The 25,431-nt window shown below is 42.9% G+C and overlaps 1 protein-coding gene and 2 long non-coding RNA genes across 17 annotated transcripts in view; 1 reads left to right on the plus strand and 2 right to left on the minus strand.

The window, feature by feature from the left end:
- The window catches only part of SPATS2L (spermatogenesis associated serine rich 2 like), a 181,059-nt gene that overhangs the window by 66,689 nt on the left and 88,939 nt on the right, over nucleotides 1-25,431 (plus strand). For 7 of the 15 annotated variants that reach the window (NM_001177916.1, XM_084998081.1, XM_084998085.1 and 4 more), the window contains 1 exon segment: nucleotides 18,077-18,137. In NM_001177916.1, coding sequence (NP_001171387.1) covers nucleotides 18,099-18,137 — 39 coding nt within the window. In that variant the 5' untranslated portion in view covers nucleotides 18,077-18,098. 15 annotated transcript variants of the gene reach the window in all.
- LOC146396078 (uncharacterized) overlaps nucleotides 1-25,431 on the minus strand; it is a 1,511,729-nt gene that overhangs the window by 36,046 nt on the left and 1,450,252 nt on the right. The window lies entirely within an intron of this gene.
- LOC146396079 (uncharacterized) lies at nucleotides 4,781-5,958 on the minus strand. The gene is made up of 2 exons (XR_014828935.1): nucleotides 5,865-5,958; nucleotides 4,781-5,150 (listed from the first exon to the last, which is right to left on the minus strand). It is a non-coding gene; the product is annotated as an uncharacterized LOC146396079 (long non-coding RNA).

Raw genomic sequence — 25,431 nt, forward strand, 5'->3', positions numbered from 1 at the left:
ACACAAGCTTGGGAGTCACTCCAGAGGTTCAGTCCCTGCCTTGCTGTTGACTGGCTCTGGGACCTTGGCCTTAATGTCTCGATGCCTAGTTCCCTCATCAGGAACATAGCAGGATAATACCCACCTTGCAGGAGCATTATGAGGACTCAGTGAAATAGACATCAAGAGGTCAAATCATCCAGTGTGTGCCCAAGCAGTTTTGTTTTGTTCGTTGGTGTAGCCCTAGCATGTAGGCCAGTTCCCGGCACAGAAGAAGTGCTCAGACATGTTTGTTAAAAGAATACTGAATGAATGAGTGAATGGGTGAATGAGTAAATGGACGTGTGCAGTAAAAGGCAGTTCTTGCTAAAGGTAGGCAGTGTTATTAGACATGAGAAGTCTTTGTAAAGCAAGGGCCTGATGATTCAGAGGTTTGAAGCTGGGAGTTTGGGGTTAGTAGAGGCAAGATATTGTGTTTGAAATGGATGAGCAATGAGATCCTGCCGTATAACACAGGGAACTATATCTAGTCACTTGTGATGGAACATGATGGAGGCTAATGTGAGAAAAATGTATATAAATGTATGACTGGGTCACTTTGTTGTATAGCAGAAGTCGACAGACCATTGTAAATCAACTCTAATAAAAATTTCTTTTTAAAGAAGGGGAATGCTTTGTCGTAGCTAAATTTATTTTTTCCTATCATGCAGCACAGCTTTAGGATTTTTAAAAAACTAAAACTAAACATTAGGTCATCCTTGTAGTATTTCCTCAGTCCCTACCCCATGTTTCCATGAGGTGTCCAGAGTGGTTGCATCCTGTCTAGTCAGGTTTTGTTTGAAAACTTGAATGAAAAATGAAACCAAGTTAAGTCTGGCTGGTAGCCATTCAGAAATAGGTTTTCTTAACTAGATTAATTTTCGAAGACATTTTCCCTCCTTAAGACATCTTCATTTTTAAAAGAAGCATTTAGGACAACAAGAATGTCTTTTCGATGTCTGGTTGTCTCTTTTTCAAGATGGAGTTTGGTGAATTACCTAATATTAGCTGTTGGGCATCTCCCAGGTAAAAAATTAAACCAAATGAAATCTTTAATACAATTTATGAGTTTCCTTCCTAGAGCTAAGCGAAACTCAGCTACATAGCTTTTATTTGTTTTGGAGCTTTTAACATTAGTCAGATTAAAGCTTGTGTTTTTGTGAAACTGTAAAGACAAAGAATCAAGTTGAATGGCTTTTTTTTTTTTTTTTTTTTTTTTTAAGGATCCATTTTTGATTTAGCATTTCAAGAATAACAGAGAAAATAGGGTCTGGTTTCAGAACCTTGTAACCAGAAATGCCAGTGGGGTGGCACAGGGAATGGGGCGGGCTGGGGTTGAGAAGGAGCCCTCCCATTTGCTAAAAGGAAAATTAAACAAGGATGTTATCTCTTTGCTGCATTACCAACAGGACAAGCGTATAATTGAAACCACACCATACAACACCTATTCACATTCTGCCTTCTGATGTCATCGAATTGCTTACGGCCTGCTAATCTTACCTTCCTTCAGGAGCCAATCTTACAATTAGACTGTGAAACAATTAGCCAAACACATCCGGCCAAGACACAGTGGACTCCCAGTAAATATTTGTTGATTGACTTCTGTGTACTATGCAGGTGGGTTTTCTTCCTGACCTCACGCATGGCTTACTTGTTTCTGCCAGAAAGGTTTCATTTTTCTCTTTCTCTTATCTGAAACCAGCATTCCCATTGTTTGCCAGTACTGCCTTAAAGCAATGCAAAAGAGCGCCTCTTCCTGGAAACCCTCTCTGATTAAACTTGCCAACACTAAAGCCATCTCTCCCATAGAGAAGCCCCCTCCCCTCCTTTTTTTTTTTTGGGCTGTACGCAGTGGTGGCGGCATAGAGAAGTTCCTGGGCCAAGAATCAAACCAGAGCTGCACAGCTATGGCAATATCAGATCTAACCCACTGCACTGGGCCGAGGATCGAACCTGCTCCTTACCAGTGACCCTAGCCACTGCACAAACAGTGCTGGATCCTTAAACTGCTGTGCCACAGCGGGAACGCCAAAGCTCCTTTTAGAAACATGGTTGTCGTCATTTCAGAATGATTTCAGATTCTGCTACTGGCATTCTTATTTCCCTTGGCTCTGACATCCCCCACGACGCACAAAATACACCCCCCATGGATAGGCATTGAGTCTTATTTCCCATAGGGACACACAAAAGGACAGCCCTCCACATGCAGTGTCCACCCATGGAGAGCACACTCAGAAGACGTGTTCCCCAGTTAGATAATGAAATGTTTAACCATGAAAAACCATAGACAACCCTGCTTGCTGGTCTCTCTCAGTCTGCCAAGAATGGGTATAAATGGAATCGAGGCCGTGAGAGATGAATCTTTTTCATCAGACAAGTGATCAAAACCTAATACATTTACACCTCAGAACTGCTTTAAAGTAGATTGAATGACCAACAGAAAGTCTTCCAAAGGGAAATAACAGATGGTATTATATTTATTGAGGAGACCTGTACAATATTTGAACTATTGTACAAAACCCAGTTTTGATTCATTCAATCTTGAGAAAAATGATTTGAAAGAGATTAAACTACATATTGCCATGGCTTATAGACCATCATAAGCATTTGGTACTTTCTGAACTTCCCCCAATGTGAGTTGAGCCATAGGGCAGGCTTGGGCTCAGAGCAAGGTATATGCTTTCAGGCCCTGATTGCTGTAAACCAAAGGGATATGCAGGCAGGTCATGAGAAGGTTTGCAAAGAACCCACAGCGTGAGTAAGGGTGTGAACAGCAGTAAAAATCCCTATCTACAGGTGGAGTTATAGGAGTGTGTAGTGTAGGCGAGGTTAGTGGTTCAATGTGTTTAGCTCTGGGTTGGAAGCCACATCTTTTTCTCATATTCCATAGAAAAGATAAATTTTCAATCTATCTCTTTTGGATAGAGCACAGGATTTGATGGAGGGGAACCCGAGGGCTAGTCCAGTGACCTGGTTATCTCAAACACAAGCCCCTGAATTAAGGAATAACATAACTAGAAGATGCTGGGGAAATTACCTGGTTAAAGACCTGAGATCCATGGGGTCCAGTCCAGGAAGATGTGGAGGGCTTCAGGGCTCATGATTCGACCTTGACTCTGAGAATGACTACAGCCCTGCTGGGTTGGAGATATGGGAGGAGGAGAGAGGGCATGAATTGGAAGGTGTGTACAGTGATGTGGCTAGAGCAGCCTTTGACAATGCTGGTGTTCACGGTGGCATTTAAGTGATACCCCAGGACTGGAGGTTGAAACCTGAGGAATAAATTATGAAAGACTCACTGCAACCAAGAAAGGAAGAATAAAATGAGAGGACATTTATCCCTTTTTTGCACATGCTTTTATTGAACATTTGAATAGTCAAAGGCACTCTTCTTGGTACTCTGGAAAAGGGAAAGGAAGAGTGAAATTGATCAGAGACAGGCTTTTTAAAAGGAAGGAATTCTTTTTGTAATGTATTAAATCTATTGATATCTTGTGCCTTTGAAGCATTTCAAAGTGTTTATTAATTTTCCCCATGCAGCCTATATTTCAGGTGACAAATTTCTTTTTTTAAAAATTATAGTTGGAAATTGAAATAAAATTCACTAAGACAGTGAATCTGACCTCTAGAATTCTGCACATATTGTAAAATGGTCAAAATGAGTTTTGTTATCTGTGATTGCATTAGAATAAGTTCAAGGGCATTAAAATCATATTAATTCTCTTTTTTTATCTATCTTGATACAATTACCTGAAATCAGCATGTAGGGAAGGAGAAAAAGTAATTTTTAGGCCATTCTGTTATTAGCACTAAGACTTTATTTGAACTTTGCTCTGTGTGCTAACTGCTTATTGTCCTCTAAGGGCAAGTACCCTAGCTGTGAATTTGGTCACTAGAGTACTGGCCACATCTGGTACCCACGAGGCAGGAAGCCATGACCTGGCATGAGTTTCAGAGCCATTCTACAAGGAAGAGGTATTACAGTCATGGATTTACTTCTGCTTGTGCTGAAAATTTAAGAACATGATAAAGAAATGACCCCGTGGACACAGAACCGAGGAATCTGCATCCATCTCAGCAATGCTGCAGGCAGACCTTGGCCTTAGGCTGCCACCCACACCTCCCTGAAATTGGCCAAGGCCTCCCATAGGTGGCAGTGTCCATGCAGAGGGAAGGGTGTATCCAGATGAGGGCAATTTCTGGTCAGAAGGTTGTGGTTCAAGGGTCAGCTCCATCTCTGGCTAGATGCATGACCATAACCTCTGAAGGCTTAGTTTCTCACCTGCAAAATAAAGATGAGGGAAAGCAACCACATAGACTGTGGAGGAAACTATGAGATTATTTATCTGTTTCTATTTATTTTACAGCCCATACTCTGTGCCAAGCACTGTTTTAATCACTTCACACATATGCACTCGTTTCATCCTCATTACGGCCCAATGGAGCAGTTACTATTATTATTCACAATTTATTGATGAGGAAATGAAGGTATGGAGAGGTCGAGTCACGTGCTCAAACCCCCAAACTAGTAAGAGGTAGAGGTGAGATTCAAACTTGGTCAGTTCTAGTTACTTATTTTCTATCCTAAGAATATAAGGAAGAATGTGAATAGCAGAAAGCGGGCAGTGTTTTTTCTTTGAGATCCTTTTGGGGCCCAAGGTCCGGTGTGGTTGTGCCAGAGGCACTATAATTAGTGCAGGCGTGTTGGGGACATGGCTCTGATCATCAGGGTCAAAAAATGAGACACATGAACACAGGGAGATCTCGACAAGGCTCTTTACTTCTGCAGAAGGGCGCAGGTGCTCAAAATGCACGGGCAAAGAAAAGACCCTCCCTACTGATCCCTAACGCAGGTGATGCACCTGTCCCCTTCCCGTGGGTCGGGTCAGGGCGCACATTCTTCTGGGTGGCTAATTTGAAACAAATGGTTACTGGGAGAAGAGGGAAAGAGGAGGGGGGTCGCAGGAAGGCGTTTCAGCTGAAACTGGAGCAAAATGGAGTCACCGAGATTTCCTTTGATGGAAAAGACATTATGTTACTTTCCACAGACGCCTCTGTCACAGGGCTGGTGATAGGAGCTTCCTGGCTGACTCCCTGTGGCGAGTTAGCGAGATGGTGGGGACCAAGAAGGCCTGACCGGAAAGAGAAATAGCGATTTTCTGAAACACTCTTCCCTGAAAACCATCAGGGAGTTCAGGCATGTTCAGTCATGAGGTCCCCTTTCTCCTGGCACGGTCTTTGCAATAAACCTTTCTCTGCTTAAAAAGAAAGGAAGGAAAGAAGGAAGGCAGGAAGGGAGGGAAGCAGGGAGAAAGGAAGGAGGGAGAGAGGGAAGGAAGGAAGGAAGAAAGAAAGGAAAGAGGACTAACGCCTTTCTAAGAACATATTGAATGTATGCATTAGGTTTTTTTGAAAAGAATCAAGCCAGAAATTAAACATACATAGGACTCACTTGCCTGTAGGTGGCACAGGTCTAACAGTCAAGAAAACACTCTCCATTCATGCCCCCAGTGGTTACCCCACCCCCCACCCCTGTGCTCCTCACACTAGCTTTTCCCTTGTAAAATTTACCACGAAAGCTTCATTCCTTTGGGTGAGAGCATGACCCCTAATCAAATGTATACATCCCTGGACACAATAGTACATTATTCATAGAGTGCAAAATCAGCCAGCAGATGCCTCCAGGTGGGTCTAGAACCAGGAACAGGTGTTAGGACGGGGAGAGGGGGAGAGAGAGAGCCTCAGGGTGCAGCGCTAGGAATGTTTGCTAATTGATTGATCTGCCTGGACTGGTGTCCCTGAGAGATTAGAAGCGCTTAGCTGACTCCCCATTCTCAGAAACTGACCTTTGGAATGATGACTGCAGCCCCAGCCTGTTCAGTCCCAGCCTCTGGGGCAGGCGGTGGAAAGGTTGCAAGTTCAGTCTTACCACTGTGCCCTCCCCGAGAGAAGAACGAAGAGCTGAGCATGCGCTTCCAGGGGCCCCGAAGGCCAAAGGCACAGGGCGGTTATACAAAAAGGAAACATGCAGTTTCTCAGGAGGTGAGTTTCCCCCACCCCACCCCACCCGCCTCAGGAGGCCCACAGCTGGTTACTCAACCACACCCAGGATCCTGCTACCTACCTGGGTTTCTGGCTCCACCTGCGTCACTGCTGAGTGGCCTTAATTGGATGCCGTAAAAGCAAGTTGATAAAGGTGGCCACCGTGGGGACAGGGCCTATCTGCCTATTGAGAAAGGCAGTCGGAGCGCTGCAAACCCTGAGTTGCAACACCAGGACACCTTACCAAGTGAGTAGAGGCTGATTTTGTTGGCGAGGCTTAGGAGCAAAGATAACCTGGGCGGGGGGAGGGCCTGAGAGGAGCTGGCTGCCTGTATTTCTCTTCTGCTGGACGTCTTTGCCTTAGTTCCCTAGCATTTCTCTCCCACAAAACGCCCATGCCCATACGTGAGTTCATCAGAGACTGTTTTCATGCCAAGGACAGAGGTTTCAGGGAACTTGCAGGCACCTGACTTTCTCTGCTACTCTTAGGAAACCATTCAAGGTTGGCTAGGAGAGTTGTGACTTAATGAACTAGAAATAGTGTGAGTTCCTTGGAACAGGGGTTTGAAATCAGATTCCGTTCTGGAGAGATGGTGGCTTTGTTCACCGGGTGTTTATTCCATGCCAGATGAGCCAGCTTCCCCAGCGTTGGTCATGAAGGTAGAGCTTTTGTTTGCCAGGCTTAGTTAAGATTTCTCCCTGCCAGTCTGCAGCTATAGTGCAGAACCATAATGCATGTTTTCCTTGGGGGGTGAATGTTTTCCTTAAAAACTTGCTATAAAACTTTTAAGAAGCCTACAGCCCCCACTTACAGCCTCCCCACTAAGTGCGAGCCCGCCTCGAACCCTCTAATGAGCCTGGTCTCTGGGATGAGACTGGCAAGCCAGGCCCATCACAGCCCCAGTATTGCGCTGCCCAGAGCCTTGAGCCAGGTCAATTCTGAATCTAATTTCCTGAGTCCATGCGCCGATTTCCTCCCCCACCTCCTCTTTGCTGTGTTTTTGCGCACGTACCTGTCTCCACCCAAGGGTGGAAGCTCCTTTGGGGGCGGAAACCCTGAAGTCAGAAGGTTCAAGTTCAGATTTCAGCTCAGGCACTTACTAGCAGTGTGGCTTGAGTGAGTAGCGCGCTGCTCCAGGCTAACATTTCTTTTCCTATAAAAGGAGGACTCATATCCTCCGAAGGATCTTTATGAAAATTAAATGAGTTCATCCATAGGAAGGGCCAGATATACAGTAAGAATTCCATTTTGTAGCCATTGCCAGCACCCCCCCCCCACCCAGTAGAGCTGGGTGCTTTGTAGGTGTTCAGTAAATGTCAAATGCTAAGAAAAAACATGGCCCTTTGTGTAGGAATTGCCATAACTATTTGAAGAGCTGGGGGAAAGGAAAGAAGGAAAGAGAAGGTGTGTTATTGCCCTTTCAACGTTTGGGGAGCTTGTGGGAGGTACTGAGGTGCTCAGGGGCGTGAGGGGGAGAACTGTGCTCAGTCTTTTGTCTACACCCCTCTGAGGTCTGGGATTTGCTCCGTGGGCAGTGGGAGGTGGCAGGCAAGGCAGCGTGATCTTCAGGGGGAGAGCCTATTATGGCGCGCTTGGAGGGAGTGGAATTTATTCTTCTGAACCTCGTAATGCCAACCACTTCACCTTTCCCGAGGCATCTCTCCGGATGGGCCTATTTTAAAGACTTGAGCTGACATCATCACATCTTAAAAGAACTGAGCATAATTGAATTGCTGATACAAGTGGGTACTTGCACGGAGCCCGGGTCACCCACATCTCTATGGAAACATATGTTTGCTTGAAAGCCCAGCAATCAGAGGCAGAGCCTTCCAGGAGCCAGCATCAGGTCACTTTTAGAAAAAGGCATTTATTTATATTCTCAAGCCGTCAGAGACCTATGCAATGAAATAATTTCAAATTAAATAGAAAAATCAGGCTGCAGATGAATGTTAATAAAGCCTGCCGCGCGCCCTCCCCCTGTGCTCGCAGTGCCTGAGATCTGCCGCATTTATTTTAGCTGTCCTTTGCTCTTTTGCTCCCATTTGCATTCTGCTGCCTCGGGGAGGTGGTTTGGCACTTTATGCAAAAATGGTTAATCTTCATTCATACGCATTTGCCGGTACTAAAATGGAAAATGCAAAGCCGGCCCTGCCATAAAGTGTGCTTTGTGCGCTTCTCCTGGGCGACTCTGTGTGCAGCATGTATGAGGGCTCACAATCCGGATGGCTCTGCCTCTTTCACAAGCTCTCGGGGCTGTTGAGTGAAGACATTCTCTTGGAAAGGTCTGAAACCTGCATCAGCACATCTCGCCCTAGATATGCTCAAGTGATATCCTAAGTGATTGGAAGCTTTTATCTGCCTCTGGAAGCAGGTTTTTGTTTTTCTATTTTTCAAATAAGTATTGACTGTTAATGACCTGTTTAAAGAAAACATTCAATTTTCTTTCTTCCCCCCACAAAGAACTTAGTAGGCAGTGACATTTCTCAACCAAAGGCGAACCCTGCTTTTCAAAAGAGGCAGAGACAGGGCTTTTAAATGTGGAGTTTTTTTTTTTTTTTCTGACATTTGCCCTTAAAATGCTTTGCAGTGAAGTTGTTCTAACAGCGGGTTTAGTACATTGAAGTGTCTTTGAATACAGATGCAACCTTGAGATTTTTTTTTTTCCCCTTCAAATTAAACTAAAAAGCCTAAGTAAGAGTCTTCATATGAAATTCATATTTCAATCACTGTTCTCCGTTCATTGTTTATGTGTCCTCATGCCTAATAATTAAAGCAACTTTCCTCCGAGGAGCAAGGCGCTGCACAAGACCCTTTATTAAACTGTGGGAATCAAACCACAGAAGAAAGAGCTAAAGTACTTGGGATACGAGAGGCCTCCGTAATTACAAGACCAGATAAGGAACAGCAAAGGTCGGAGTGGAAGGGAAGAGGGCACAAAACAGAAGAAAGAGGAGATCAGGCCATGGAAAAGTTCAACAACAGAAACCCCATGTGACGTTACATTTAGACCAAGTACCAGTTTATAAAGGGAACGCTGTTTCCCTTTTCAGCTGGTGTCTAAGGGCTCCTGACTGTGCTTCGGGGACTTGACCAGTTTAAAGGTGATCTTTGCAGAGAAAGAGCCTGGTATGTGAGAGCCAGCACTCATGGCTTTTCTTTTGAAGATGAATTTTCAGTTTTCCCCTAACCTGGCTCCTAAGCACTCCTGTCACGCATCCCCAGGGCCTTGCAGACTCGAATGCCTGAGAGCCAAAAAGGACCACAGAGGTCCTATGCTCTGAAGGCTCAAGAAGATGCCACCCTAAAATATGCCTACAGGAGTTCAGGATGTTATCCCAACATTCTGCTTTGACGTATTGATTATTGTGAGCCGTGGGCACGTGAAAAGCAGCAATTGCAAGGAGAAGCTTTTCTGAACTCTCCTTTTCTGCTTAAAGACACATCGTCCGAAAGGAGCTCAGCTCATAAAAGCTCCTCCCTCCCCAGGAGTATCATCCCCTGGGGACTATTGTTGACACTTGCGCCAGATGAGGCGACTAGAATTGACACCGCACTCATACAGACTGTGTCACACACTATCATATCCCCCATCTCTTCTTCTCAGGATCCATTCATCTTTCCTAAAAATTATGTACTGTCCCCTAAGAGGCCAACTTCCCCTCTGCTTCCCGGTGAAGAGGGTATTTAATTCTGAATTCTAGGCCACCTTGGGGAGTCCTTCGTTTTTCCCTATCTCTCAGGTGTACATGAGGGGTACACGTTAGTAAACATCTGTTTGTTTTTCTCATATTAATCTGTCTTTTATTATTGAGGTGCCAGCTAAGAATTCAGAAGAGGCGTTCCCATCGTGGCTCAGCAGTTAACACACCCGACTAGCATCCATGAGGATGCGGGTTTGATCCCTGGCCTCGCTCAGTGGGCTAAGGATCCGGAGTTGCTGTGAGCTGTGGTGTAGGTCACGCAGATGCGGCTTGGATCCCCACATTGCTATGGCTCTGGTGTAGGCCAGCCCATTTAGCTCCGATTTGACCCCTAGCCTGGGAACTTCCATATACCTCGGGTTCGGCCCTAAAAAGACAAGAAAAAAAAAAGGAACTCAGAAGAGTAGAGGAGAAATTATTTTTCCTCCCCTGTAACTCCAGCCTCTTTTTCTGCAGCTAGAGACCTGAGGCCCTCATGCTATATATATTCTGACCACCTAGAACCTTGACTTAGATGTTCCATCGGGACCAGTGGTGGCCACACAGACAGGTGTGCAGCCTTTCTCGTGCTCTCTATCCAGACTTTCCTCTTACCTGTCCTGTTGCCCGTTCTCCCAGAGCACCGCTCTCTGCTAGGGGCTATATGATGGCAGGAGAGAGTAAAATCAGTTAATGTGTGAAATTGCACCTTCTTCTGAAGGTATTAGCATGCCGTACACTGAGTAAAAATGCAGACGTCTCTTAAGAAGTTTACCCAGGTTAGTTAGGAATTGGCCGTCTGGGAGACGGGGGAGGCTCTGTTTTCACAGAGAGGCTTTTTGCTGCTTCTCCAATCCCATCACATATTTGTCTTTTTTGTCTTTGTGTTGTTGCTATTTCTTGGGCCGCTCCCGCGGCATATGGAGGTTCCCAGGCTAGGGGTCGAATCGGAGCTGTAGCCACCGGCCTACGCCAGAGCCACAGCAACTCGGGATCCGAGCCGCGTCTGCAACCTACACCACAGCTCACGGCAACGCTGGATCGTTAACCCACTGAGCAAGGGCAGGGACCGAACCCGCGACCTCATGGTTCCTAGTCGGATTCGTTAACCACTGCGCCACGACGGGAACTCCCCATCACATATTTGACCTCCACTCCATAAGATCGGTCCTGTTTCTTCCTCTCTGAGGCAGCCATGAGACACTGTTTTGGGATCTATGTGATCACAACACTGTCTAGGCTGTCCCAAAAGTCAGATATGGGGACACTTTAACTGCTTTGATTTAGAAAGATGGAGCAGCTTACGCTAGACCCCAGAGTGTGGAAGCAGTTTGCTGGCCAAGGGCCCACTAAATGCAGCTTCTGAAACTCTGATCTGAAGTCAGAAGCTGCCAGAAAACAGCCATGTCTTTATAACAGGACCATCATGCCCATTCCTATGCAAGCTTAGAGGTTCGCTCTGCAGCCTGTGGGCCCTTCAGTGTGCAAAACATACATCCCATGCCTTCCGGGTTTGCGAAGGCTGTGCTTGGAAGCAGTCTTATTGTCCTTGCAGAGTTCTTCCTGCAATGAGCCCCATGACTTGGTTCTGATGGTTTTGAGGTACTCTTAGCCCAAGGGCTGCAGGCTCTAGGCTCAGACTATGTGGGTTTAAGTCCTGGCTCTGCCACTCACTGTGGGGCTCTGGGCTAGTTACTGAGTCTCTGTGCCTCAGCTTTCATGCGTATGAAATGGGGATAATTGAACTTTCTGCTCTATGGGTGTATGAGGGTTAACTGGATAATATGTGTTAAACACTTAGCAGAGTGCCTGCTGCGTTCTGAGTGCTCCATAAGCGTGCTAATTATTATTATGTTGGTGAAAAGGCCATTCCTTAACAAGGTAATTTGTAGGAGACCAGCCCCCATTTCTCTATCTAGGCTTCTGGGGACTCTATTTGTTGTGTGCAGTGCTTGGGACCAAGGAAAAGGCCCTTTCTTAATATTCCCAGGCTGAAGACGCCAAAGCAGGGGTTCTCACAGTTTGGGCTGCCTGTGTCTGAATGCCCTGGAAGGCAGGTTAGAACAGTGATTGCTGTGCTTCCTCTCAGAGCTTCTGAGTGAGTCCAAAGAAGTTACATTTCTGACAAGTTTCCAGATGCTGCTGCTGCTCCTCTGGGAATCCCACTTTAATAGCTACTGCTCCGGGATAACCCTTTCTAGTATCATGTAAGGCAATTAAATTTTTCTAGTAGTCACATTAAAAAAGTAAAAAGAAATGGATGAAGCCAGAGTTCCCGTTGTGGTGCAGCGGAAACGAATCCTATTAGTATCCATGAGGATGCGAGTTCCATCTCTGGCCTTGCTCAGTGGGTTAAGGATCCAGCATTGCTGTGAGCTGTGGTGTAGGATCCCACATTGCTGTGGCTGTGGCATAGGCTGGCACCGATTTGCCCCCTAGCTTGAGAACCTCCATGTGCCGTGGGTGTGGCCCTAAAAAGCAAAAAAAAAAAAGATGAAGTTAATTTTAATGTTATATTTTCTTTAACTCAGCATGTCAAAGATTATCATTTCAACATACAATTGATATAAAAGGTATTGAGATATTCCTTAATGAGTTTACCTTCCTTTATTTATTGTGTGTGTGTGTGTGTGTGTGTGTGTGTAGCAAGCTTTGAAATCCAGGGTGTGTTTTATACTCCCAGGACATTCCAGTTTAGACCAGTCACATTCAAATCTGGGTTTGCAAGAAAATGACCTGAGATAGTTGCTTTTTTCAGACCTCCCCCCGGCCCCCAATACCAACTCGCCTTCTCTATTTTTATGTCTTTATAAACCCTGGGAGAACTGTGCATAAGGGACCTTGAAAAAAATCATTAAAATCATTATTTAACTTTTTTTTCTTATGTTATTTCCTCTGGTTCTCTTAATCCCAAGAGAAGAAAAGTGATCTACTACCTGAGAATAGGGAAGTCTAGGAGCAGTAGTAGGTTTCAGAGAAACAAAAGTGAAACTTTATTGCTGCACAATGAAACAGGAAGGAAGATGGAGAAGTGAAGTCAGAAAGGCATTTGGCATTTCACTACACTGTGTTAACTTTTTATAATTTATTTGGTTGCATGAGAAATATAAATATATGTATATATATTCATCTCTCTTTTAAACTCTTGATTTGGGTAGTTGATCAAATTGTCATATATATTAAACTTCCTTGAATTGTGTTAATTAGAAATGCTGAAACAAACATATTTGCCAGAATTTGTAGCATTCAGGTTTATTTTTCATAAAGAATATTTCTTTTTTACAAACTAATAGATTTTCTGACTAGCATTAATGCATATTAAGTATAGCTTTGCATGTGAAATGATTGGTGGTAACTAGAGTTGTAGATTATTAATTTTACACTGGAGAAGAGTATAGTTGATGTATTGGTGATAAATGGTGAAATTCTTTTCTCGAGGACTGATATCTTTCCTAATAAGTTTTTGACTATAGAATATATATATCTAGAATGAAGTGAGAGATTAATCTGGAGATATCATAAATAAAATTTCAGTCAACAATTTCCTTGATCTTTATTTTTCTCTAGGATATATATATATAAAATTTAAATGATATATATGTGTATTTGGAATGTTATTATTGAAAACCCAAGTATAATTATGGGGTGGGGGGATTTCAAACGACACTAAGCTATTGACATATTTCGCCAGTATCCGGACTTGTTTTTCTGGTATCTTCCTTTTTTATTGATTCTTTGATATGCATGGAACATGAATAGTTGGGACTCAGTAACTGGTCTGTTCCAAGAACAATCATAAGTGATAATAGGAATCAGAAATCAGGTTCCTTGCCAAGAAATCAGAGATCGCTATACCTTCCTCACGGATTTAAATCTCTTGAGATCAAGCTGTGTTTGGATATGAGCATCACTCATGTCCAGTAGTGATAGACTGACAAATGGGGTGACCGAGCCTGATGAGAGGGAAATAGGAGGTCTTCTTGGCCCCAAGCATCTGTTGCTCGCTCATCCACAGCATCAGAGGCGTCTCAGGTTAACCCACAGGCTCTGCAGCTATGAGGGATGGAGTTTCAAGTTGCCGAACTCTGGGCCTGTCATTTGGGAGAAGGTGATGATATATTGTTTCCTGGAGGAAAAGCTCATTTACTATTTAAGTTAAACAATTAAGATTGAGGTTAAGTGGGGAGTTCCCATTGTGGCACAGTGGAAACAAATCCGACTAGTATCCATGAGGATGCAGGTTCCATCCCTGGCCTTGCTCAATGGGTTAAGAATCCAGCGTTGCCGTGAGCTGTGGTATAGGTCGCAATCGCGGATCCCACATTGCTGTGGCTGTGGCATAGGCTGGCAATTCGACCCCTAGCCTGGAAACTTCCATATGCTGCATGCGTGGCCCTAAAAAGCAAAAAGAAAGGGGGGGGGGGTTGAGATTAAGTAGATATGACTGTCCAGGTAGAAGGGAAAGTTCCATCATTAAATTGAACAAGTTTCAGATTAAGCAGATCTGGCTGTTCGGATATGGTTCAAAGCAGAGAACAGAATCCCAAAGAATAGAGGCACATCCCAGCCTCGTTTTCACAGGGGCAGGGAGAAAGAGGAAAGGTAATGGGCATGTCGTGCCAGGCTGGGCGAGGTGTGCTTCTGAATATCCTGGAAGGGCTATTGCCAATCTGAGGTGCAGACACTCAGCAAGGACCTTTGCCGTGCTGAAGGCGAACATGGCCAGAGTGTTTGTCCTTATCAGTAGAACCCCATTTGACTATCTAGCCAAACTCTTAATTTTTTAAGGCAAGCTATATTTCTGTTCTATTTAGATTGGACACTTTCATCTAGTTAACTGGATCCATAGCTCATTTCCCAATCATTCTGTTATACACCAGCCAGCAGAAAGTCCAGGCAAAGGCAGTGGAATCCACCTGGAAGGGAGCACCTGTAGAGGCAGCCATCCACATAGGAAAAAGATTTAAGAGTAAAATGGACAAAGAATTATTTTTATATCTTCCCATCTGAGAAACCTATAATAGCCCTATACTACCCTCATAGCCAGGCTTTTACTTTCAAAAAATAAATAATATTGTAGGGTTTTTTTTCTTTTTACAGCCACACCTGTGGCATAGGGAAGTTCCCTGGGCCAGCGGCCAAATCAGAGCTGCATCTGAGATCATTAACCAACTGAGCAGGGCCAAGATCAAAATTGCATCCTCACAGAGATATTGTTGGGTCCTAAATACCCACTCAGCCACAACAGGAACTTCAGTAATATTGTAATTCATCTTAGCTAGCATCACCACCAAAGAAGAGTCTTCCTTTACTTAGATAATGAGTCAATGAAAAAAGGAATTGCCAAGGAATACATATATGCATCTTCCTATGAATATATATATATATATATATTCCTATGAATATAACCCACCCTTCAGTACTGCCACTTTCTCAGATCTCAGAAATTTTCTGTCCTCGATGGAATTCCTTTTTCATTTCCTGTGTGGATTATAACACTTCAGCTTTAGAAAACGCTACACGCCCAAATCCTAGACATCAAAGCAAAACAAAAACAAAACGCTTTTCCTATCAGATTTTACACATCTATAGTGGCAAGCATAGCTGTGTCTGGAAGACTTAGCTCATCTAGTGTAATGAAAAGAATTGTGGCTCCCAGAACCATCCTAACAAGTAGCCCAAGTCCAGCTGTCTCCTTCGGTACTGTCTCCGTCGGTACAGCCTGTATCTCTTTCTCTCCCTTCTCTGCCCTCATTCTCTCACACACATACCTACACTATCACATGCAGGAAAATCCATGTATATTCAGTTTACGTTCACATAACGCCAGGACTTTCATTTGAATAAGAAAATCGACCATTCAAATGTCTTCAAATATCATGATTGTAGACCATCTTCGTGATGGTCTGATCCAAGGTTTCACTTTTCATCTCTGGCTTATGAACAAAGCACCTGATTATTTGTGCTTGTATCTCATATACCGTCTCTATTCACTGTTATGGTTAATCAGAAAATAATCCTATTGTCTTTTATTAGTAACCAGAATAAATGAGAATGAGATTCAGGTATTATTTGCCGGCTAGCAGTATTTACTTTCTCCCATATGCCAGGGCAGAGGATACAGAATTTGCCATTTAGAAAAGTTATTTAAATGGGAGGGGTACAGGAGGAGTTCCCATCGTGGCGCAGTGGTTAACGAATCTGACTAGGAACCATGAGGTTGTGGGTTCGGTCCCTACCCTTGCTCAGTGGGTTAACGATCTGGCGTTGCCGTGAGCTGTGGTATAGGTTGCAGACGCGGCTGTGGCTCTGGAGTAGGCCTCTGGAATCTCCATGTGCCGTGGGAGCGGCCCAAGAAATGGCAAAAAGACAAAAAAATAAATAAATAAAAAATAAAAATAAATAAATGGGAGGGGTACGGGAGTTCCCATCGTGGCTCAGCAGAAATGAATGAGTAGCATCCATGAGGACACAGGTTCGATCCCTGGCCTCGATCAGTGGGTTAAGGATCCAGCATTGCCATGAGCTGCAGTTCAGATCTGACGTTGCTGTGACTGTGGCATAGGCCAGCAGCTACAAGTCTGACTTGACCCTTAGCCTGGGAACCTCCATATAAACCTCCATATAAAACCTCCATATTTTTTATGGTGTGGCCCTAAAAAAGCAAAAAAAAAAAAAAAAAAAAAAAAAAAAAAGGAGGTGTACACAGTGAGATGGGCACTCTTTGCAAAGTCTAAGCATATGGGCGGGACTGAGTATGCACCATCTCCCCTGCTGCCATGCCCACATGCATGTGGCAGTGGCAGTATCATCTGGAAACTTGTAAAAATAAAAGCTTACTCTTTCTGATATTTAATAATAGATAATAGTATATGGATTCTTACTTGAGTGGTAATAGAGTTAAAATTACATATTGTCAAGCTTTTATTCTATATCAGCACAAGATAATGGATCTGAATCTATGCTTTATTTAAAACCTAGGTTTAAAAGAAAACAGTGGGAAGAAATCAGAGAATTTTTGCAAGTTATCCCTGAAATGTATCAATTTGAAATATACTTGTTGTAGTAAAAATCAAAAAGGATATAAGAAAGAATTTCAAATTTCTTGATTGACAAAAAGCATTAAACATGCAAATAGATAATATATTGATATCTTAATCTGTCTAGCTGCTAATTTCTGAACCAATCTCTTCACCCATTATAAGTCATTTATGCTCAAGTTCAAAAAGAGATTAAAATTATTAAAGACTTGAGTTACCCTCTATAATAATGGTAAAAAGATTCAGACCAGATGAGAAGGAACACACCACAACTTGCTATTGAGAATACAGATCTCAGAGTTCCTATTGTGGTTCATTGGGCTAAGAACCTGACATAGTGTCCCTGAAGATGTGGCTTTGATCCTTGAGTTCGGCCTCTCTCAGTGAGTTAAGGATCTGGGGTTGTCACAAGCTGTGGAGTAGGTCACAGATGTGGCCAGGATCTGATGTTGCTGTGGCTGTGGTGTAGGCCTGCAGCTGCAGCTCTGATTTGATTCCTAGCCCAGGAATTTCCATATGCCCTAGGCATGGCAGTAAAGGAAAAAAAAAAAAAAAAAAAAAAAAAAAAAAGAATGCAGATCTTCTCATTGTGGGCCATTTCTCAAAAAACATTGAACACCAAGGGCCGAAAACTGAAAGACTTAAGGGAAACAGAAGGATTATGGAAAGTTTTAAAAGTGCATTTGAGACTAGAGATCATGAATGTATGGTCATTAAAATATGCTAAAGGTGTATATGTGTTGATCTAGAAGAATGGTCATATAATGATTAAATGAAAATGCAAGTTTAAAACTGTTATGTTATGGGTGTCTTATGTTTTAATCTCCTGTTTCTTCCTGGAGTACTTTGGTGTAGTGACATAACATGCAGGAAAGACCCAATCAGTGTCTGTAATTTTGACTAGAGACTAATGAAAGCGCTGGGACAGTAAAGATGATGACGACAATATTTGTTAAAATAGGACACTTTTCCTCCTCTCGCTGTTTTTGACCACTTTTCTTTTACATCCTAAGAAAGACAGTTTGGGTGCATACCTATCTGGCTTTGTCATTTTCCATGTCAGTGCAGTATGAATAAAAGATTTTGCATTGTCTGGGGTTATCCTAACATGCTTTTAGAACATATCTAAGACAAGTGCTTAGCTTGAATGTTTTCTTTTTTATGTTCTAAAATGGTATTTATGATTATGGCTGAATGAAATTATTTACTCTATTGGAAGAGAGCACAAAAATAACACATTGAGAAATCAATTTTAAAACTCTAAAGTGAATCTTTTTTTTTTTCCTTTTTGGTAGGGCTTATTCTACTAGAAGCAAGATGGCTGAACTCAATACTCATGTGAATGTCAAGGAAAAGGTAAGATATAGTTACATACTGGCTTGCAGAAACTCCAAATTGGATAATGTCATCTCTAGATGGTGAAAATCCAATTATAATGGAAGAGGGGAAAAAAGGTTTGGGGGTGGGGGGATACACAATAAGTCTGACCCACTAGAAAACCATCCCATAGAATCTTAAGTAGCATTTCCTGAATATGTATTAAGCATATTACATTCATTTTCTCATTTGCTGTTGACTATAACCCCATGAAGTTGTTCCCATTTTACTGAGAGCTCATGACTCCAAAAAAACCCCCTCCTCCTTATTTGTTGGAGGCTGGTTACATGTCGGAGCCCTTCCCAGTCATTTCCTCCGTGAATTTCCTCCACTTAGAGTCACAACCCCCCACCTGCCATATATGCTGCCTCTCCCTGTTAGCTGAGAGTGATCATAAACCATAGATCATGTGAGACCATGGAGATAAATTTGTCCAAACCATTCATCTGGCACCAGGGGAACTGAGGCCCTAGAAGAGATATGTCCATGGTTGCACAGCAAGTGGGAGAATCTCAACTGGAACTCACTGCAGCCTTCCACAGGGCCACCTCCCACCGCCACGAGGTTGTCAGCTACTCGAGGACTGGGATTTGTCTTTCATCTCTTTCTGTCCCTCTACAGTAGCTAAAATACTGGGTGGAGGATGAGAGAAGTAACACTGCTGGAATCCTTAGTCATTTCTCTTTATTTAGCAAAGATTTATCAGACCCCTGCTTTGTCCTAGACACTGTTCAGGATGCTGGGGGTATGGCGCTAAACAGGTAGATGAGGTTCTTGCTCCCATGGAGCTCGATTTTTAGGGCAGGGAAACAGTAAACACAAGAACATATCCATGAACACACTCTCATTTCAGATCGTGATAACTAGGACGAGGAAAAGACAGCAGGGTGGTGGGGAGAGGTGGAGTCAGTCAGGGCAGCCCTCTCAGAGGAGGTGATATATGAACTGAGATAAAGAAAACAGAAGAGAAACACCCTGCAAATACCCAAGGGCGGAGTGTTCCAGATAGAAAAGCAAGAGCAGATGTCTGTGGTGGATTCAAGTTCAATGTGGTCAAAGCAAGTGGTCAGTAGGGCCAGAGTGTAGTAGGCAGAGGGATGCTGTTGGGAAATGAGGTCAGAGAGTGTGGCCGGTGTCTATAGAACAGTGGCTCTTCACCTGCCTTCCTGGACTTGCCCAGGATCCAAGCCAGGGCTCCACACACTTGGATGAGAAAAAAAAAATGCATTTTCATCTTGATCGCATCTAAATCAAATTTAGCATTTCCTTCAATCATGAATATAGGCAGGGGGAAAAGAAACAACCCACGGGAGTAGCAGAAGTACCTGCGACTTTCACAACGAGAAATCACAGATGTCTTCATATCAAATTACATTTGTGGCAGACATCCTGGAATGCTGTTTGTTCATCACCATTTCAAAATTACTGTAGTTATAGAACCTGCCACTATATTGTGCTATTCGATGTTGATAGAGAAGCATATTACAGTTTTAATGTTATTTCAATATGAGTGGTTTCCTCTGTAATCATATTATTTTATTTAAAAATTATTCTGAGAAGGACCCAGACTGCTGAGGCGGGGGGCGGGGGTGGGAGGTGGGGGGGGGGTGGCCGGTGGTAATCTGTGCTCCAAAAGTTTCGAATCTGAGATAGAGCCATGTAGGATTTTATTCAAAGGGCAGAAGTAGCTGTTGGAAGATGTTAAACAGGAGCCTGCCTTGGTATGACGTATTTTTAAAATCTCTGCCAGCTTTGTCCGCCACAGTGCGACGTATTTTATAGATTTTTATATTAAGTAACTCTTCTGTTTGGTGAGGACACAGAGACTTGAGGTCAAGTGATTTGGTCAAAGTCAGACTCTCAGGGAGCAGGGGTTCGAATTCAGCTCTGTTTCTAAAGCCTGGCTCTCTCTACTTCATTACCGTTTCCTTAGAGTTTTCCACCAAAATAACCCCGGGGCACAAAAGAACAGACTTACTAACTCAGGTCTCTGAGGACATGGTCAAAACCAACTTCCAGGAGTTCCTGTCATGGCGCAGTGGTTAACGAATCCGACTAGGAACCATGAGGTTGCGGGTTCGATCCCTGGCCTTGCTCAGTGGGTTAAGGATCCGGCATTGCCATGAGCTGTGGTGTAGGTCACAGACGAGGCTCGGATCCTGTGCTGCTGTGGCTCTGGCGTAGGCTGGCAGCTATAGCTCCGATTCGACCCCTAGCCTGGGAACCTCCATATGCTGCGGGAGCGGCCCAAGAAATGGCAAAAAGACAAAAACAAACAAACAAACAAACAAAAAAACCAACTTCCACATACAATTGCTTTGGAGTCTTATGGGGTTATCTTAAAAGTCGATGCAAAATCTTTATCCATTGTGTTCCATAATCTATTCCATGTATTCCTTAAATATAACACTGTTTTCACTTATTGACCGTTTAAGCAAAGAGTAGCAGAAAGCTTTGCTCTTTTATTTTGTGACTTCATATTCTTTGTGACTCATAGTCATGAACTCAGGCAAGACTGTGTGTTCCCCAGATTGAGAAGCTGGGTCTGGCACCACAGCGCTGACCAAAAATGGGCCCCTTTCTAAATGTCTGCTGATGGATGGTTTGGGCAGCTCCAAAAGTTGGGATATGGTAAGGAAAAGCACTTTAAAGAATCAGAGTCATAATAATTGACTCCCTGCAAAACATGCCCAGTGGATAGACTAACCTGGTAGGTTCAGCAATTAGAGTGTCTTATTCAAAACAGAGGTGGCATCGAGCCAAAATGGGGAAGGAGGCTGGTCCATCAGCAGCACTCAGACCAGAGGTTCAGTATGAACGCTTCGGCGCCGCATTCATTCTCTTGTCATCGCCAATGTCACATATCATATGAAGATTAACAGTAGATGGTGTTTTTGCCACTGCACTTCAGTAACTTATCAAAGTGTTGGCATTATTTTGAAAGAGGGTGCTGTTTAAGTTGTAAATATTATTAATCTGCATGACAATGAGAGTAGAGCTCCCCTAACTCAGTTAGTAAATTCCATCTTCCCATATCAAAAGGTTAATATATTTCTCAGCTCAATAAAATACATCATAATAAACAACCGAAAATTCTGATCATTTGTAATTTTACATTGATTTATTTTCGTACTTTTATTTCCTTGGGTTATTAGGGTTTTATGGCCTTTTTATGATTAGTTTGTTTCCCAATCTGTCACACAGCAGTGACATTTCAGTTAGGAAGATTAAGAATAATAACAACTGTTCTGTCAAATTATGAATTATAAGCTTTTAGAGATGTGAGAACAGATCTATGTGGTGTTTTTACACAATATCCAGTCAAGCACTGTGGGAAACGAAATACTTGGTGAAAGCCTTGCAGTGCAGTGAGTTCATCGGTCATCTCTAGTGGGTCTCCTATTGGATGAATTGGAAAGGAGGTGGCACTTTGCTGAGGAAATCATTTCTGTCCTCATGGGGCTTTTAGTCCACAGACAGAACTTAGGTCTAATATCAAAGACCTTAAGTTTACAATCAACACTCTTTATGGCGAAATTTACAATCAACACTCTTTATGGCAGTTTTATTTTAAAATATCTTTGTATTATTGGATTAGAACTGGAAGGCTTTAAACTTTAATTTACAATCAACACTCTTTATGACGGTTTTATTTTAAAATATCTTCGTATTATTGGATTAGAACTGGAAGGCTTTAAACTGGATGTTTAATGGAAACATCCTTGAAGTCCGAGTTTAATCTCCTTGGTGAGACACCCATCCTCTGTGTGATCTGACCCCATCTAGTTTTCCACCTTTATCGGGCGCCCCTTCTCCACCCTCCCCCTTCAACGCAGCTATCCTGACCAGGAATGCTTCTGCCTCAGTCCTTTGCTAGGTCCTTTCCTCTCTCTGGGACATCCTCCGGAGGCACCTGACCCTCACTCACCTCTCTTTCAGGAACCCCTTCGGAAGCCTCCTTTCCCCACCTCCCTGCCCCTCCTGAATTGTTTGCCCTTCCTCCCTTCTCCTTAGTGCTTCCGTGGTGTTCACAGGCTCCTGCCCCCTGTGCTGTGATGGTTAATTATCTGTCTCCCCAAGTGAGACTGTGTGCTCCTTGGGGGCAGGGTCTGGGCCTTTCTCTTCTTCATATTCCTGAGTTTGACACATAGTTGATCCCCAATTTGAATTGGGTAAATAAATGGATAACGAATGAATGAACATGCCTGCTTGAATTGTTGCATTCTTTAGAGGCTACATTTTCCATTCACGATATTTTGCAAAACCTCAAGCCTTCTTGAAAACTGAAATGTAGGTTAATGGAAATGTCATCTCATTTTAGTACTCTCTTTTCTATTAAATAAAGCATGTTTTAAATTGCTTCTAAAACAAGCTTAGGTTGACTACCTAGGGTTAAGAAGCAGCAGCTTTATGAGATGGTTGGCAAATACAGGTGGTCTCAGGTGGGTTTCACCAATAACAAATGAGGTCCTTTGGTGATTAACCAGACATAGCCCACAGTACCCCCCCCCAAAAAAATCTCCATATCTCACTTTGTTAAGGAAAGATACCAGAACAAAATCTCTAGGCTAATCTGGGATCTTATACTTAGGGCCAGTTCATGTTTTACAGCTCTTTTCTAAGTGATGTGTTTTTTAAAGAAATTTAACACTAGAAACTCACAGATGAGTTAAAGACAGGGCTCCATAGTGATTATTACATTATTTCTCATGTGAAGCACTAGGGTACCACGCTAAGTTGATTTATAAAATTTTGGATGCAATTCTCAGCTGAATAAGAAAGGATTATTGGAACTGGCATCGACGAAATAACATTTTAGTCAGCTATTTTCACGCATTGTGATAAATCAGCTTAAATAGAATACAATTTAGCAGTACAATTTGGTGATGGAAAAACAAGGGGATCCTTGTTTGTAAAATGGGATTACAGATGGAACTACAGAATAACATTTGGTGAGTGTCCAGTTATGGCCTGATAACTAATTTCAACAAAAAATGATCCTTAAGCCAACCTTCGGGAAGTACGTGTGCTTGGTGAGTGATCTCCAGCAAGGTAAAGTCGTGGAAGCAGCTTGGTTTGGAGACAGAAGCAGAGATTGTTAGCTCCCTGATTATCTGCTGAGCAGCCTGGAGCAAGTCCCTTAACTTTTCTGGGCCTCGGATTCCTAACCTGTAGATTGGAGATGAAAATAAACCCGACCTAAGTCATCAAATACAATAATAAGTGTAGAGCTGCCTTATGAGCTCTTCATCATATAAACTATAAAGGATCTGGGGGAGCTTATTTGTATATTTTATTGTTAAAAAATAAAAAAGGAGCTCTAGTTGATGTTTTTGTTTGGAACTCAAAATATAGACAACTGCGATTAGAAAGAAAACACGATAAAAAGCCCAGATGAGGCAAAGAACATAAAACTGGACTTAACTTTTTCAAACTTTTATAGCTCTTGCTGAGCCTCACAAAAAAATAAGTGAGACTAGAAAATATGATGATATGGAAATGGGGAATTACTTAGTCTATAATATCCTTGCTGAGATGTGCCACTTAACTGGGAATAGCTTTTCGAGCTGTTAAAGTTAGAGAGGTAAATTGGATTGTAAACAGTGATCAAATACACTCATTAAAATGAAGGAGACGAAACAGACAAGAGAAAGAACAGCCTCTTGTCCACAGTGGGGAACAGAGAGGCGTCATCTCAACGTTTCTGCCGGTGACTGCCCTAGACTCTGTGTCTAGAGCCTGTTAGGTGGGCAGATGTCCCATTGTATTCCTTTATTTTCCTCTAATTGTCTTGATCTATGTTTTACAAAGTACTGAAATAGAAATCTTTCCACAGGTTGTGGGGGGGTGGGTGGAGTATTGTTAGAAAAACCCAAGAGTTTGATTTAAAAGGTTTTAACAGCGTCAGAGAAAGTACAGAAGAAACCCGTCACCAGACATCTTTAAAGTATTGACTCCATTTAATAGAGAACTCATTTCATGGCATGTGGGACAAGTTTTAAAGATATGCAGTTGTTTTTAAAGTCCAAACCATGAAAGCTTTGGAGGAAATCTTAATTACATCATTTGGTAAGAGCATTTAGGTCAGTTTAGCCCACTCCTTGGATTTAAACGGCAAAACCACAAACCATGAACATAGCTTTTAGGTTTCACCATGGATAGGTTCTTGTTATCATTTTCTCATAGGAAAAGGTCATTAAATTTCCCTTTCAAAGCAAGGAGAAACAGTAGTTGTTGCCTAATGCGTTATGTACAGAACTGCTGTTATTGTTGCTTGGCAACTAGATGAGATTTGACAAGGAGTCTAAAGGAACTGAATGAATAAATGGAAATGTCAGCATCAGTTTCTGGGGATAAGAAGAAATTTACTATTGCAGGATTAGCATCACATTGCTTTTTTCCAAGCTACACAATTGGAATTCAGTGTTTCTGTCCTGCTCCTCCCGCTCCCCCTCCTTCCAGCCTTTCATCATAGCCCCTTTTACATTATGGCTGAGAGGTATATACAAGATAGATGCTTAATGCTAAACAATACAAGAGCATGTCGAAAGTAAAGCCTTTGGCGGAAGGGAAAAAGTTACCTCTACTGGCAATCTCTTGGAATTTATGGGTACTTTACTAAGATTCTAGTTATTTTGCACGGTGATCCTTCATAGTAAATGATCAAGTTTTTACAGATTTAAAAAAAAAAATGATAAGGCTGCAATGGTTTCTTCTCATCTGACCTTGAGCATTAAAAAAAACCTGTCAGGGTAGATTAGATAGGTAGGGAGGTAGATTGAGTCAGCACTTAAAAGTATACTGCATGGAGTTCCCGTCGTGGCGCAGTGGTTAATGAATCCAACTAGGAACCATGAGGTTGCAGGTTCGATCCCTGGCCTTGCTCAGCGGGTTAAGGATCCAGCGTTGCTGTGAGCTGTGGTGTAGGTTGCAGATGCGGCTCGGATCCTAGGTTGCCGTGGCTCTGGTGTAGTAGGCCGGTGGCTACAGCTCCAATTAGACCCCTAGCCTGGGAACCTCCATATGCCGCAGGAGTGGCCCTAGAAAAGGCAAAAAAAAAACCAGTATGCTGCATAGAATTCCCACTGTGGTATGGTGGGTTAAGAATCCAGTTGTCTGGTTGCTCTGGAGGTATAGGTCCCATCCTCAGCTCGGTGCAGTGGATTAAAGGATCAGGCATTGCTGCAGCATAGGTCACAGATGCAGCTTGGATTCAATCCCTGGTCTGAGAACTTCCGTGTGCCATGGGTGTTCCATGTGCCATGAAAGCATA

This window comes from Sus scrofa, chromosome 15 (genome assembly GCF_054392235.1).
Source record: "Sus scrofa isolate SSC_HxYL_T2T_F1_AM1 chromosome 15, Sscrofa_HxYL_maternal_Yorkshire_Landrace_v2.0, whole genome shotgun sequence".
NCBI lineage: Eukaryota > Metazoa > Chordata > Mammalia > Artiodactyla > Suidae > Sus > Sus scrofa.